The sequence below is a fragment of the Podarcis muralis genome, chromosome 1 (genome assembly GCF_964188315.1).
Source record: "Podarcis muralis chromosome 1, rPodMur119.hap1.1, whole genome shotgun sequence".
Taxonomy (NCBI): domain Eukaryota; kingdom Metazoa; phylum Chordata; class Lepidosauria; order Squamata; family Lacertidae; genus Podarcis; species Podarcis muralis.
In genome coordinates, this window is record NC_135655.1 from 45,259,583 (window position 1) to 45,276,689 (window position 17,107).

General features: G+C 43.3%; 1 protein-coding gene across 2 annotated transcripts in view; it reads left to right on the forward strand.

Annotated features, from left to right (window-relative positions):
• Nucleotides 1-17,107, forward strand: part of MIDEAS (mitotic deacetylase associated SANT domain protein) — a 73,739-nt gene that overhangs the window by 43,336 nt on the left and 13,296 nt on the right. For both annotated transcript variants that reach the window (XM_028724274.2, XM_028724265.2), the window contains exons 3-9: nucleotides 2,492-2,803; nucleotides 5,620-5,965; nucleotides 6,698-6,764; nucleotides 10,083-10,225; nucleotides 10,466-10,569; nucleotides 13,116-13,191; nucleotides 15,856-15,944. In XM_028724274.2, coding sequence (XP_028580107.2) covers nucleotides 2,492-2,803; nucleotides 5,620-5,965; nucleotides 6,698-6,764; nucleotides 10,083-10,225; nucleotides 10,466-10,569; nucleotides 13,116-13,191; nucleotides 15,856-15,944 — 1,137 coding nt within the window. The remainder of the gene's footprint in view (nucleotides 1-2,491; nucleotides 2,804-5,619; nucleotides 5,966-6,697; nucleotides 6,765-10,082; nucleotides 10,226-10,465; nucleotides 10,570-13,115; nucleotides 13,192-15,855; nucleotides 15,945-17,107) is intronic.

A 17,107-nucleotide genomic window follows, 5' to 3' on the forward strand; every position in this document is an offset into this window, starting at 1 on the left:
GTAATGTCTGAGCTTACATTTTTTGAAAGATGGGATACATCAAGTGTATAGCCTGCTGAAACTGGAAACCTGTGGGGAGTTTCAGCTAATAACTTTAGTAACTGAGAGGGTTTGAATGTGACGTTTAGCTGTCATATGACAATCAGTTAACTTTGAAGTGTGGATTCAAAGTAGTCTTGCATCCTCCCCATGCTAATAGTCATTGTGAATTAGTCCCATAGATTAGTAAGGGATTGGGAGGAAGCAATAGGATGCTTGGCCTGGATGGTGTAATTACTAGTGTGTTAGATTTGGACATGGGAGTTCGAGACTTGGTAGTACTCAGGAATCTGAAACAGTAATACAGCCAAGCTTGCCTTCTACCCTCTTGCCACAGAGTATTCACTATCCGGATGGACCACCTATAGAATGCGTAGTGATGTAGGTATGTTTGTGTGTGTTTTAAATATCTAGCTAGAGCAAATACAGGGACGCGGGTGGCGCTGTGGGTTAAACCACAGAGCCTAGGGCTTGCCGATCAGAAAGTCTGTGGCTCAAATCCCCGCAATGGGGTGAGCTCCCATTGTTTGGTCCCTGCTCCTGCCCACCTAGCAGTTTGAAAGCACACAGTGCAAGTAGATAAATAGATACCGCTCTGGCGGGAAGGTAAACAGCATTTTCCGTGCGCTGCTCTGGTTCACCAGAAGAGGCTTAGTCATGCTGGCCACATGACCTGGAAGCTGTATGCTGGCTCTCTCGGCCAATAAAGTGAGATGAGCGCCGCAACCCCAGAGTCATCCGCAAGTGGACCTAATGGTCAGGGGTCCCTTCACCTTTAGAGGAAATACAGTCAAGCAGTCATGTCCTTTGATAGGCCCCATTTCAGCAAGAAGATTGTATCAGAAGAGATATTTCACCCTAGTAAAAGGGCATGAATCCAAAGAAGTCAACAGGAAATCAGATCTGATAGTTGGTAATGGGTGCAGTATCCAGTGCTGCTCACACACAAGCAAAACAGACTTCCGCTTATACAAGAGGACTTGACCTCCCTGCAGGCCCTTGCACACTCTCAAAATCTGCTCTGGAAGGTGGGTGGGTAGGTGACTTGGGAGCAAATTTTGGCTGCACAGGGAAACACAGGAAGGTGGAATCCCATTGTGTGACCAGAAGTCTGCTCACATCTGTTTGAGTGTGCAAAACAATCAACCTGAAGTTCTAGGAGAATAAATGCATTGGACTCCTGGATTGTGTACACAAGAGAGAGAGAGCTGGCTCCTTTTTCTTCTTCATTGGTGTTCTTGGTAGAAGATAATGCCATTATTTACTACTTTCCCTTGCTGTAGTTCCAGACTCATAAACTTTCATGCATAATCTCTCCCAAGTCAAGAAAATTACCATACTTGTCTGTACTGGCAGTACCACTTTTAACCTGGGGGCAGTTGAATGCATGTGTGGTAAATCACTTTTGAATTCCAAAGGGTTTAGCAGTGTAGCAAGTTTGATTGTTTTCAAAATTTATCCTCCACCAAAGGAGTTGCTTGAAATGGCTTACATATAAAAAGGCAGGCAAACAAACAAAAAAACCCCAGCAATAAATCAAATTTTTAAGAATGAGCAAATAATAATAATAATAATAATAATAATAATAATAATAATAATAATATAATTTTATTTATAGCCTGCCCTCCCCAGCCAGAGCCGGGCTCAGGGCAGCTAACACCAGTAAAATTACTTTTTAAAAAAACAACAACACCAATTTAAAATACAGGTTAAAATATAATTTAAAATGCAGCCTCATTTTAATAATAGCCCATAAATCAAAACCATAAGGGGAGGGAAACATAAGGGTCAGACTGAGTTCAAACCAAAGGCCAGGCGTGACAGCTCTTGTCTTGCAAGATGTCAAATCCCGCAGGGCCCTAGTCTCTTGTGACAGAGCGTTCCACCAAGTCGGGGCCAGTACTGAAAAGGCCCTGGCCCTAGTTGAGACCAATCTAACCACCTTGCGGCTTGGGACCTCCAAGGTGTTGTCATTTGTGGACCTTAAGGTCCTCCATGGGGCATATCAGGAGAGGCGGTCCTGTAGGTAGGTATGTGGGTAGAATCAGAATCTCCTTTTTTTTTTTTTAAGGAATACTGGCAGAACACAAATAAAAGAGGAAGAGGAAAGGGCTATGCGTGGCTCCTAGCCACAATAGCTATGATCTACCTCCATAGTTGGAGGCAGCAGTGCTTCTGAATACCAGTTGCTGTAAACCACAGGAGGGGAGAGCGGTGTTGCGCTAATGTTCTGCTCCCTGGTTTCCCACAGGCATCTGGTTGGCCACCTTGAGAACAGGATGCTGAACCAGATAGGCCATTGTCCCAATCCAGCTAGCTCCTCTTATGTAACCTAACCTCTTGGGGCGGGGAGTTCCACATACGGGGCACCAGCACAGAGAAATCCTTTGACCATAGCTTATTGTTAGCTTATTCAGATACCTCAATGCTCACGTGATCCTTTTGTTCTAAGGAGCCAGAAACTTCAGAAGAAAGGAACAGGAGTGAGGCGGCAGTCACTGCGCCCAGGAGTGTCGTAGAGTTTGCCGGTTCTTCGCCAGCCCCCAAGAGAGCCCGGGAAGACAGCAGCCTTGTGCCTCTCATCATGCCCGTGTCTGTCCCTGTGAGGAGGCTGGACTCTCATGATATCAGTAGTGAGAAGGGAGAGGAAGGGAAGCCACAGCGGTTTGTGGCAAACGACCGAAGCTTTGCTGAAAGCAAGCCTTCTGTAATCGTCACCCGGAGGAGGTCGAATCGCAATTTGAACACAGACGTGCCAACTCAGGTAGGTTTGTGTTTGGGGTCCTGATTGTGGTAATGGGGCAATAAAGTGACTCTTACTGTGTCTTTTCTTGTTGGTTATTTGTGGCAGCTTTCCCACAGAACAGGCTGCAGCTTATTGGTTCAGGTCATCCCTCTTGTTCTCTGCCACCAGCCTGGTTCTCATTGGGCTGGCCCAAGACTTTTTGGCACCTGAGGTGAACCACAAAATGGCACCCTCCACAGTGCCAGGGAAAAGGGGCTATTTCCTCCTTAGAGAAAATAGGTGAAGCAGACTTGTTAAAAAAAAAAGAATAAATCAATTCTGGCTGTATCTGGTATTAAAATGGTGAAACCTCTCTGGCTGCTTTGACCATAGAAAGGAGAAGCAAAGGATATGAAAGCCAAGTCATCTTTGGTGGTAGGAATTTGATAGGTTGAATAAATAGCTTTCATTTGAGTGAGAGTGATTTCTTTTTCTTTTTTTAATAATAATTTTTATTAAATTTTCCTTTTACAAATTCGCCATCCCAAACAATATTCACTAATTTCAACTTTTGGACTTCCACCAGCTTTTCCACTAATCATCCATATTTTCTATTTTTATGCATTCTCTAATTTTATATTGCCATTTGATATATCCTTTCAGATCTACTTCTTTTTTACAATACATCTTTAACTTTCACAAAGCCTCTTTAAATCCCACTAGTGTTGTCTGTTCATCACATATACTTTTCAGATAATCTGTGAACTTTCCCCAGTCCTCGATGAACCTGTGGTCCCTTTGGTATCTAGTCTTCCCAGTCAATTTATCCAGTTCTGCATAATCCATAAGTTTCATTCTCCATTCTTCAAGGGTCGGTAACTCCTCTTGTTTCCATTTTTGGGCCATTAATATTCTTGCCACTGTTACTGCGTATTGAAAAAGTTTGTAATCCCTTCTATTTATCTCTCTTCCAGTTATTCCTAGCAAAAAGGCTTCTGGTTTCTTTACAAATGTGTATTTAAACATCTTTTTTAACTCATTATATATCATTTCCCAGAAACCCTTTACCTTCTTACATTCCCACCACATATGGAAAAAAGATCCTTCTTTTTCTTTACATTTCCAACACTTATTACATGTTTTAAACATTTTTGCTAACTTAACCGGTGTTATGTACCATCTGTATACCATTTTCATAACATTTTCCTTTAACGCCGTACATGCGGTAAATTTCGTATTCTCATTCCATACTTTTTCCCAGTCAGCCAATTGTATGTTATAACCAAAGTCACTGGCCCAATGTATCATAACCGAGTGAGAGTGATTTCAAGGAGGTTTTATCATGTCAAGTATGTGGACTATTTTTGAATTGTATAGAAATTAATCTTTTTTGAGAGACTGTGAAAGCACTTATGTGTCGGAAGAGACCATAGAAAGCAAATGTAAATAATTACACATGAGGACTTTACATCTTTTTTTTTCTACGTTTCTTCCTACGCAAGTGATTTTCCTAAATGTTAGTCAGGCATGGTGATCTTGCATGAAACTTTCACTGTGCCTATAAGCATTGTGTGGTCACTAAGTAGTCACAGCTGGCATTTCCCCATCTTATTTACCTGGGTCTTGATGGGGAAAATTATGGTTTTGTTGGCCTCATAAATGACTGGCAGAATACAATCTTCCACGAAGAAAAGGTTTTCTGAGAGAGGCTTATCTGTGCTACATCGTCCAAGCCTTATGTCTTTATAAGGCCACATTGTGTTTCTCACAGCTCCAACAAATTTTACTATTACATTTATCTCCCCACCCCCCAGGAGCTCAAGGTGACATGCATGTTTCCTTCCAGTTTGTTGAGAGGATAAAATAAGAGCAGGGAGGAACCATGTATGCCACTTTGGGCTCTTGTGAGGAAAAGGGGGATATAACTACAATTTACAGTTGTACCTTGGTTCTCAAACACATTGGTACTCGTACGTTTGGTACTCTTATGCCGCAAACCCGGAAGTAAGTGTTGGCAAACATTTTTCGGAAGATGAACGTCCAACACAGCTTCCACTTGAGTGCAGGAAGCTTCTGCAGCCAATTGGAAATTGTGCCTTGGTTTTCGAACAGTTTCGGGAGTCGAATGGACTCCCGGAACAGATTAAGTTCGAGAACCAAGGTACCATTGTATTTGTTTAAGGTAGGTTAGGCTAAGAAAAAGTAACTGGCTCAGGTCAGCCAGCTGTGGCTGAGTGGGAATTTGAACATTGGATTTGCCAGTCCCACTTCAACTTCACTCTGGATAGGCAAAAGCCAAGAAGTACAACTGGTTGTTAATTGATGGTGTGTCATTCTTGGATTGAATGCAATACTTTTGTGGTAGTCCTAATTAGAGCTTACGTTTTTCAGGACAGATAGCTTCCTTTTCCTGCTTTAAAGCACCATGAGTTGATGGTGTTATATACATAACAACAATACCCATATAAGTTAAAACAAGCACATACCAGTTCATGGAATTTGCTGGTGGAGCAGCCATGTTATTTCCATTTGGTCGATACAGTCATACCTTGGGTTACAGACGCTTCAGGTTGCATTTTTTCAGGTTACAGACTGCCGAAACCGGAAGTACCGGAACGGGTTACTTCTGGGTTTTGGCGGTCGCGCATGCGCAGAAGTGCTAATTCGCGCTTTGCGCAGAAGCGCCGAATCGCAACCCGCTTGTGCGCAGACGCAGGTTGCAAACGTGCATCCCGCACAGATCATGTTTGCAACCCAAGCGTCCACCGTATTGATGTTTGTGTGTGTGTGTGTTTGTGTGTGTTAGTCTGAAGTACTTTGAACTGTGTGAACCAAAACTTGTTTCCTTTTCATAGCATGAAGGCCCTGCTCCAAAAGAAGAAGTGGAAGGCTTTGCACGGAAACCGAAGCAGCGGCCCAGGCCAGAGCCTCTCTTCATACCACCGAAAGCTGGCACCTTCATTGCTCCGCCTGTCTATTCCAATATCACACCCTACCAGAGCCACTTGCGCTCACCTGTCCGCTTGGCAGATCACCCTTCCGACAGGAACTTTGAGCTACCTCCTTACACTCCCCCGCCAATACTTAGCCCAGTGCGAGAGGGCTCCGGACTGTATTTCAACGCCATCCTTTCTGCTAGTGGTAACTCAGTTCCACCTCCTATGACTCCTAAAAGTGCACACAGGACACTGCTCAGATCCAGTAAGTTCCTGTTCATTGTCCTTTTCAGGGTAGAATGGGAGGAGGATCACAGCTGGAGGAAATAAATTATGACTCGGCAGTTGTAGATAGATGGCCCCTCACAAGTTGGGGTTTTTGTTTGTTTGTGGAAGATTGAACTGCATGCACCGTGATGACTTCTTATGTTAGAAAATGGTATCGGAACAGTGTATTGTTGCTGCATTTGAAAGAATGCTAGATAACAAAAAGATTGCATGGTAAAGATTAAGACCTACCCTTCTTATAGCCATATGTAACTTTGTCAAACAAAAAAATTTAGTTGACCTTATAAATAAGCCCATGAAGATTACTAGAAGATTACATGAAGAATAAGCTACTTTTCCATGCTGACTGTGAAGTAGGGAGAAGCCCTTTTTTCTGTTGCCAGCACAGGTTACTTGCCTCCTAGCAGACTACCTTAAAAAAGTAAGGAGGTGTTGCTAAGTGGTCTGATGGGATAGAGCAATCAGTCCTCCATGCCCTTCAGCCAGCTGAGTTTCTGTGCTTTCCTTCCACACAGCAAGTGTGGAAACCCAGGAGACCAGCCAAGGAGAAATGGAGTGATCCATCCCTCCTCTACTAGCTCACCCACTCACCTGTATGTGGTTCTGAGTTACTGATGGCTACCTCACGAGTTGTTAAATGCATGATGATATCAAATCATCCTTAAGTAGAAGCAGGGCCATCAATTAATTGTGTCATCTTGACTTGCAGATAGCGCAGAAGTCACCCCTCCTGTCCTTTCAGTAATGGGAGAGTGTACTCCTGTCAGCATTGAACCGTAAGTACTCAGTTGGGGGGGAGGGGAGCACAGTGCATCCACTGAGCTCCAGTGCTATTTTTCCAAAAAAGAAGTTCTCTTAGAATGGCAATGGCGCCCACCTGAGATGTGCCAGAACTGAGTTCCCGCGAGTTCTGGCTGAAACAGAGCCCTGCCTATAACCAGTCCTGGTAGCCTTTGATAGCCTCCATGAGTTTATCCAGTGTTTTCTCCATTGAAACATAAAAAGCTCTTTCCGCATATTTCCTTTGACATTATTCTAACGACTCCCTTGCTGTTAATATATAGCATTCTGCAAAAGTGTGCAATCATATATATTGCATTCATCCTCCAAGCAGCTAGATCCCAGATGCAGTTGCATGCAGCAACACATTTCAAGAAGGTAGCTGCTGACACACATCGCCATCCATACTGCAACATGAATTGAAATACTTGGCTTGGAAGGTGGGAGGACTTCAGTCTTGTTCTTACTACAGCCCTGTGGTTCCTCAGTCGTTCAGTTCTCACTCTGCTCTCTCTGGCAGCAGCTACTGGACTCAAGACAATTCAAGCCAAAAAAAGAACAACCCCCCAAACACTGTGTCTTTATAGAAGCAATTGGTTTCCACCATCTGGTCTCAGAAACTTGTAATGAGTTGACAATTTTATGTGTGTGTTTTAATGGGAACACACAACATTCCCATTACAGGAATACTGTATAGGAATTTGCTGTATTTAGAGCTTAAGCACTTTAACCAACCTCTGTGTGCAGAGGTTCTGTAGCTCTGAATAGCAGACATTGGAATAATAGTAATAATAATAATAATAATAATAATATAATATTATTTATACTCCGCCCATCCGGCTGGGTTTCCCCAGCCACTCTGGGCAGCTTCCAACAAAATATTAAAATACAATAGTCCATCAAACATTAAAAGCTTCCCTAAACAGGGAACTGATTAATGATGATGTTTGAGAGCTACCAGACAGGATACAAATTCCTGCTACCTGATTTAATTTTTTCCCCCATAACGGCAATTGGTTCCTGGAGCTCACAGAGTATTCCCTACATGTTACTGCAGCATAGTCCTAAACAAGACTATGCAGAAGTATGTCCCACTGAGTTTAACTGGGGCTTACTACCTGGTACATTTTCTTAGGATTGTAGCCTGATTCTGTGCAAATTCACTCAAAAAACAAACACCCATTCAGTTCCATGGGTTTTACTCTTCTTTCATGTGCAGTGGACTGTTGCCTTATTTTCTCTTTCCTTTGCCCTCTTGGAAGAGCTTGAAGCATAGGAGGAGACTGGCTATAAAAACGCTGTGCTCAGAAGTTCTCCTCCTCCAAGAGATTATCCGAGCTTAGTGCTCGTGCCCAAGGAACATGCAGGCAGAGAGTGCGGAAACAAGGCTCTCCTTTTCATTGCACTGACACGATCTCCCTTGGCCTATAGAATGTGCTGCGTTCCAGCTGGTGGTAGTTTCAGTGAGAAGCACAGTTCTTAGACTGGCAGGACATCACTTGTGCTAAACAGGCAGAGAGCTGACTGACAGCCCTCAATCCCAGTTGTTTCCAGGAAAGGGGTTCACACCTCTGCCGCCCGGTGCAGCTGGGATTCCCCCAGAAGTTAAGGGCAAAGCATGCTTATATTGCAGTGCAGTGCAGTGCAGATGTGGACCTGTAAGCTGCAAGTGCAGCTCCTAAACCTGCAAGGATATCTGTGAATGGAAGTTGCTTCTGTGAGCTTTCTTCCACATGCCTGCGGTGGTGGGTGGCGTTTTCATGATGTGGCACCAAAACTATGGGGAGGTAGCACTGGAATTTGATCCTATGTCTTTGAGTCCAGGAGTCGTCCCTTGGATCATTTCAGGGCCTTCCTGTGCTTGATTAGAAGGGAAAAAATAGTTTCAAGGCTTAAATAAGCAACATGCAAGAGAACAATTTGTGTTTAATTCTTCAGCAACAGCAGTTGAAATCTGAACCTTAGCCAGTCTCCAAGTTAACAGATTTATTCGCCCCACTTTCAAAATAAAACAAACTGGCATCTCACAGCATTCCTTATAAAGCATTCTTTTCCAGCATAACATGGGAGTAAATAGCGTTCAGCCATACTGGCAGGCTTCAGGCCTGCTGCGCATATATATATATATATATATATATGCCAGAACAATAAAGCCCGTTTCCCCCCATTACCATGATATTTCTGTTTGTTTAAAAGTTTCTGTCTGTTTATACAATTTGTATCCTGATGCTTGTTCAAGGAGCTTTGAGTGCCATCTTGCGCTCCCACCAATCTTGTGAAGTAGCTTATAATGACATTAGCTGAAGACTCCAAAGAAAGCTTTGCAGGTTAGCAGGATTTTGAACCTCAAGTTCCCACATTCCAGGCTTGGGGACAGCTAAACCAGGGGCTGCCTTCAGATGGTGTGGAGTGCAGTTGCTATTGTCCTCAGCCAGCGTGGTCCGTAGTCAGGGATGATGAGGGTTGCAGTCCAACATCTGGAGGTTGCCGCATTTGACAACTTCTAGTCTGACCTGTGGCCTTCATGACCTTGGACAAAAACTCCCACCATCCCTGACTATTGGTCATACTGAATAGAGGGGAGCTGGAGTTGAACAAACATCTGGATGTTCATCCATTAGCCATCCATGCTGTAGTGATTCTCCCACTGTTGCCATGAAAATAGTCATACAGTCAGTTCGACTTTCAAAATGTTCAGAAACCAAGGTGCGGCTTCCAATTGGCTGCAGGAAGCTCCTGCAGCCAATTGGAAGCCGCCCTGGATGTTCAGGTTCCAAAGAACGTTTGCAAACCAGATTACTCACTTCTGGGTTTGTGGCGTTCGGGAGCCAAAACGTTTGGCTCGCAAGTCGTTTGTCAACCAAGGTATGACTGTATTTGTAGATTTGGACTGGACCTTTGAGTCCATAGCTATCATTTAGCAGGATGCATGCATGGAATGTGTGAAGAGTAGGCGAAGAAATTTGCCATATTTGGCTCTCACATGCTGTTACATGTAAGTAAAGGAACTTACAGTTGTGCTGCTTGTGGGCGGCTTCCGAATCTTGCTTCTCCGTTTTTAGCATCCATGCTCCTAGATATACTACACAGTATTGGGGGGCGGGGCCAAAAGACAAAGACAAAAAACTTGTATTTTGAAACTGAAACCTAGTGTTGGTTTAAACTGGAAGAAGCAGCAGCCATGGAATTGCGTACTGCCTGTTGCTCCAGTTGGAGTTCAGCTTGTTTTGCGGAGGCAAGCTTTTAACGTTAGCAAATTATCATATTAGAACCTGCAGGGTGAGTCGTTTTTAAATGTGCATTTATTTTGATAGACGGATCAATGTGGGCTCCCGGTTTCAAGCAGAAATCCCACCTCTTAGAGATCGATCTCTAGCAGCCTCTGACAAGGCCAAGGCAGAACTGGTGTGGCAGCCATGGGAGGAGCTTGAAACGGATGTGTCTACTCAAGAGAATGGTAAGGAGTTTGGAAACTGAACTACTGTCTGTGATGGTTTAAGTCCTTAAAATTGCTGTGTGGTCAGCCACTAATTGCTGTTGACCATGGATCCACTGTAAAGGTTGAGGCTTGCCAAATATGAAGGGAAATTGAGGTAGGAAATTGGTGTGAAGGGATGTATAAGATGACCTTTTGGTTTTCTCTCTCCCCTCTGCCCTGACCTGCATCTACCGCTTGTCTTGTTTTGTGCTGTGACAGTGGAGAACCTGCTAACTGCTGCTTGCTCAAGTATATTTCCTGGAGGTGGCACCAACCAAGAGCTGGCATTTCACTGCTTACACGAAACGAAAGGAAATGTTCTGGTAAGTCTCCAGCAATCGTCAGTGCATCTAATTGGATTTGGCAGCAAGGCTGTTTGTATTGGTCTCAGTGAGGGAAGTACGAGCCAAGTACTTGCCAAACTTATGCACTCTGCACACTTTCACCTTCTACAAGGAGTGTCTGTGTTAGAATCCTGCGTTTTGAAGAATGTGCCTTTTGGCAGTCTCCTTCCTTTCTTCACTCATGCCTCCCGGTTTCACTGCTAGTGGTGCATCTTCCTCTTAGCCAAGTGGTAGAGCATCTGTTTTGCATGCATAAGGGGGTGGGGTCAACATCTGGCATCTCCGGGTCTATCTGAGAAGGCCTCCTGCTTGAGACCTTGGCAAACACTGCCAGTCAGAGCAGATGTTTCTGAGCTTGAGAGCAATGGCCTTACTCAGTATATAAAACATAGGAAGCTGTCTGGTTGATCTAGCTCAGCTCTGTCTACACCAGGCACCCCCAAACTTGGCCCTCCAGATGTTTTGGGACTACAACTCCCATCATCCCTGACCACTGGTCCTGTTAGCTAGGGATGATGGGGGTTGTAGTCCCAAAACATCTGGAGGGCCAAGTTTGGGGGTGCCTGGTCTACACTGTCTGGCAGCAGCTCTCTGGGGTTTCAGGCAGGAGCATTTCCCAGACTTACCCAAAGATGCAAAGATGGGTTACATATGCTTCAGGTTACATACGCTTCAGGTTACAGACTCCGCTAACCCAGAAATAGTACCTCAGGTTAATAACTTTGCTTCAGGCTGAGAACAGAAATCGTGCAGCGGCGGTGCAGTGGCAGCAGGAGGCCCCATTAGCTAAAGTGGTGCCTCAGGTTAAGAACAGTTTCAGGTTAAGTATGGACTTCCAGAACGAATTAAGTACTAAACCTGAGGTACCACTGTATAAGACAGCTTCATGTGAACTGCAAATGTCTGGTTCTGTTGGAAAACCTAGAAGGGTCCAAAAATAAAAGTGCAGGTGCACAGCTAGAAGCACCAGATTAGTTCTGGCAGTGGGCCTGCACCACTATGTCCTCACTGCCATCCTCACTCCCATTCCATCCCAGGAAATGTGTTTATGTGTGTTGGAAACTTCATGCGTAGGATAAAATAATAATAATAATAATAATAATAGAATTTTTTTATTATTGTTATTATTAAAGTAACATTTCACTTTTTCACTTCAGTTGGAAGCTGTATCTAATAGGAAAGTTTCCCCTGTATAGGGGGATTCCTATTTATTAATTGGCTCTGTTGAGTGTTACCAATGGAAAGGTGAATATAAATTTAAGAATTAAATAAGTACTTTAGCATCTCCTGCCACCTTAGGGAGACTTAATTTTAAAGTCCACCTATGGCTGCGTAATGAAACTGCTTCAGTAATACCAGCACAAGTGCTTACAGGTTTCTTGGTAAGTCTCTTCAGAGTACAGATACAACTTTAATAGTATCTCTTCCCTACATTTTACCTGAGCTCATAGCAGCTGATTTCTTGGAGGGCTGAGAATGGTTTTGGACTCCAGTTATCTCCTTTCTTTGGAGTATTGTTTACTTGATTAAACACGGGCGTTAATGGGCTCTCAGATGACTCATTCCCTGGGTGGGAATTCCTCTGTAATTGGACACGTGCTGACAAGGTACCATTATCAGTTGAGGTAACACTGCTGTGTAGGCGAAGAAATGTAATTAATTATGCCTCAAATACCTTCGTGGGTAGGCATGAAGTGCTAAAACCATGCGGAAGAGGGATCTTTTTAAAATAAGACAAAATGTAATCCTTTGATTGTGATTGGATTATTTGAAATTCTGTTTTAAAGAGAGACAGGCTAACTATTCTGGCTGTCCTTTTTAGAACACGCTGCTCTTCAGCCCAAATCAGTCTTCCCCTCCAGGGGTTTGGGACTACAATTCCCATCAGCCTCAACTGGCAAAGTCATGCTGATTGGGACTGATGGGAGTTGTAGTCCAAAACATCTGGAGGTCACCAGGTTGAGGAAAACAACTCCAAACAACAATGAAAATGGATGTATGTGACAAAACAGGCTTTGGCTCACAAAACATTATGTTACTGTGTACAGTGGTACCTCGGGTTAAGAACTTAATTTGTTCCGGAGGTCTGTTCTTAACCTGAAACTGTTCTTAACCTGAAGCACCACTTTAGCTAATGGGGCCTCCCACTGCCACTGTGCCGCTGGAGCACAATTTCTGTTCTCATCCTGAAGCAAAGTTCTTAACCCGAGGTAATATTTCTGGGTTAGCGGAGTCTGTAACCTGAAGCGTATGTAACCCGAGGTACCACTGTATTTGTTAGCCTTCTTAAGGTGCCCCCAATCCTTGTTATTGCTAAAAAGACTTAACAGCTCCCATGCCACCTACTTCAAAAGGTTAATTACAAGGATGAATAAGGAGGCATGGGTCACGTTGAACCTCAGGTGGGCTCTAAATACATCCATACAGTAAACAACAAGGGTTGTGACTTCTTGATGTAAATGCACTTGTTTGGGTTTTACCGTTATTGATAAGGCTTTTTTTGTGTGTGCTCCCCCACACCTCAGGCTGCGCTGACCAAATTGCTGCTGAGGAGGTCTTTGTGGCCTGCAAACCACACGTTGGCCGACTATCACTACACAGGTATGCTTGGGAGCAAGGCAGTGGGGACAGCTGCTTCTCTACTCTCTATTTTCTTACTCTGATAATTACTGTTAATGCATTGGGGGGGGGGGAATATAATTTAATTAATATTGGGAGAGCCTTAAATATCTATTTGGGAATTAGCAGCATTGGGTGGTGATATTACTGTCCTGCTTTTGCCTCAGTGCATAGTGAGATCGGTGCAAAGCTCACCTTCACGTATCCCAAACTATTCCCATTAAACAAACCTGTATAACCATGGAGGTGTGGTATTTTAGGATTGTTTATTCAGAGTTGTTGCTTGCCATGGGATAACTTAGTTGGGATTACTTAGCTGGGGTAATTAGTAGGAACCACTGAATCCCTATTACAGGTTTGAGGAGAAAACGTTTTATTTCCTTAACGGCACCAAAATGGCATTTGAGAGTAAAACTGGTTTTGCAGCTGGAATCACCAAATGCGATATTTATGGAAGAGTGAAATGGATAGAATAAAATTGTACACAGGCTGCCCAAACCCTGGGCTAACAGCTTACAATTAACAATACTTATCTTTGCTATGGCGGATACACTTATCATTGCTGCGATAGTGGCGCTGAGGATCCAGTGGGCTGCACTGAAATTTCGATATAGCAGGGGGATAGTAGAATATAAATGACACAAATATGACCCACTCAAGGGCAGACAAGACAGCAAGAGTTAGGACGGAAATGGAATGAATGAATCACTTACAATTATCTCTTCTAAGTAATTGTTACCTGTGTCTGACATCAACCTTTGGAGAGGCAAATGGCTATTGATCAGGTTATCAGTTGGACAGTGCCAATTGGAAGGAAGGTTTTGTTCTCACCAAGGCTAGTCAAGGTCAAACAGAGGCTTATGTGTGCAATGCAATAGATCACGTGCGTAATTTGAAATGCCATAAATACAATGGTATTGTATTCCAGTCTCAGGAGAACATGTAATTGCCTTTCAGTGAGGGCAGCCAGTCTATATGTTAGGGTGTGTACACTGGCAAAGAGCTGTACTCGTTGCACAGTCATTGGTAGAGCAAAGCTAAAGGAAGAAGCAGTTCAAGGACAGGTGCAGCGTGCAAGCTGTGTGCATGTGTGTGTGTGAGAGAGAATGGTAAACATTTTGAACACCCACCCTGCCAGATATTTGGACAGCAGGGAGACACGGAGCAAAATTGAATTATGTTATTTGTCAAGTTATTTTTCTGCATTTTGCTATGAAGATACAAACGGTGTAGAACATCCACAAGCACCATTCCGGATCATCAGTTGCTTCTTTGTACTTGTTGTTTTTCCTGTGGAACCAAAATGCTTTCATCTGGATCCTGGAGTATCTATGACAACGCGTGGCTGATTTCAATATAGGCTGCTTTTTAGAAAAGATGCTAAAAATACCCTTTTGTATCTAATGTGGTGCGTGTGAACTTGTGAAAATGATGACTAAAGACATGGAATAAAGGAAATGGACAACTAAAATCTTAAGAGTCCTAGGTACAATTTAAATGAATCATTGTATGGGTATGGTATGCCTCATTAGTGTCAAAGTTATCTATCACTCCTAGACAGAAATCAACTCCTACTGCAAGCTTTAGTTCTGCGTTAGAAAATGGAAGTTATTTCTAAGGTCATCATCAATATGTTCATTTCTAAACCTTGGGTGACATCTAACTAAGCCATACTTAGACTAAATCCACTGAAATCCGTAGACTTAAGTTCATTGATTTCAGTGCATTTACTCTAACTAATATTGGATATCTCCCCTTTCATGAAAGGAAGAAAGTGTTTTGGGGTTCACATTCACTCTTGCCCTGTAACACTGTGAAGGAGAAAGTAACACTAAACCCTTCTCTAGTAATCAAAGTGTTTTGGACCATGGGTTTGATCCTAAGTTAGGTTATACTGGTAGGAACACACCCTGTGAGAAGAGGTTTCATTCATGGGGATGCTTCTGCCAGCAGAAGGAAAGGGAGGTGATTTTCAGCAGTCTCTACTTCCTCCCAGCAGTGCCTTTGCTCTTTGAAAATTTATGGCAGACGATTGGGGGAACAGCATGGAAGGCAGTGCAGGAGGCTGCATGGGGGAGATTGGTGCAGAATTTCACCCCAACCCTTACTCCATTGGGACCCTCCACTGGATCCCAGTTCCCTTAGTGAATGGAAGGAGCCCTTCCGTTTGTTTAGGGTTAGATGGCATTCAAGTCTATGTGTATATGGTTCAGCTTTGTCTGTTGCGGGAGTATGCTATCATTTGAGACACACCAGTAGTGAGACTCACTGAAGTATTTTGGGTATGCAGTGGTATAATTTGTTTAAAATAAACTAAAAAGGGGGGTTCTGTATAAATGCACAATAATTTTATGGTGAGCAGGCTAGTTAATAGAGGTAGACTACTTAATACTAAAGAGTTAGTTAAAAAGAACACAAGATTAGGGTTCCCCCCCCCAATGTATATCTTCAAATATGCTTGTCATAGCATTTTCCTACAAAAAGTTTTTAGAAAAACGGGTGTTCACATAAGAGCAATAACATCAATACAACCCAGACAGGGTAGCAGAGATATGCAAGAGATACACACCTTAACAATAAAACGTTTAAATGTCTGGAAATAATATTGAAAAGGTAATGAAGTTGTATTCCACTCTTTCTTTTCAGGATCAGATAAGTGGAGCACACTAGAGAAAAAGCTCTTCAATAAGGGGATTGCCATCTACAAGAAGGACTTCTTCCTGGTTCAGAAACTTGTGAGTTGCTTGTTGCTTCCTGCGTGCATTGCAAAATAATTGATCTGCCGTTGCAGGACATATGCAGGTGTCACCGGATCATTAACCTTGGGGATTGCTTCATCCTCTAGCTGGGAACTTGTGTTCCGTAGTGTTTATTCAATGGAGTATCTCACTGCCACTTTGGAAGTGAGATTTTTCTGTATACAGATAATCTCTCCTCATTAGAAGCCTTTATGCTCTCACATCCATAGTGCAGTGTGACAAGTTTTTATTTTGCTCCGATCTCTGTAACAACAAAATATAGTCACAACATACTTCAAAACGTAGTTTTCTAAAGATGATACCTGTGGAGGGAAAAAACTACAAATGAAACAGAAGGAGCATCAGTTGTGAACAAAAAAACCCCAGTGTGAGACCTGCAAAGCACATCTTAAAATATTAATAAGGGAAATTGAAAGAGGAAGGGAGCTGAAGGTGTAGTTTTGTCAGTATCTACATTGCCTCATATCATTCATCTAATTCTCAGGGTGTTTTAGACCATTATGTGAAAGATGGACAGGACCAGTGATAGGAAGGTGGTTGTGGGAATTCATGTTGGGGAGACTTTAAGTTTTGGGTATTTCCCCCCTCCCTTACACATTTTTTCTTCCAAAATTACGAAACATTGGAAGAATTGTAGTCATAGAATTATAGAATTGTAGAGTTGGAAGGGACCCCTGGGGTCATCTAGTCCAACCCCCTGCAATGCAGGAATCTCAACTAGATCATACATGGCAGGTGGCCATCCAGCCTCTACTTAATAACCTCCAAGGAAGGGGAGTCCACCACCTCCCAGGGGAGTCCATTTCACTGTCAAGAGCTCTTACTGTCTTACCGAGCTAAACCTACCCAACTCCCTCAACCGTTCCTCATAAGGCTTGATCTCCAGATCATCTTGGTTGCCCTCCTCTTCACAGTGGTGAGAGCCAGTGTGGTGTAGTGGTTAAGAGCGGTAGACTCGTAATCTGGTGAACTGGGTTGGCCTCCCTGCTCCACCACATGCAGCTGCTGGGTGACCTTGGGCTAGTCACATTTCTCTGAAGTCTCTCAGCCCCACTCACCTCACAGAGTGTTTGTTGTGGGGGAGGAAGGGAAAGGAGAATGTTAGCCGCTTTGAGATTCCTTCAGGTAGTGATAAAGCA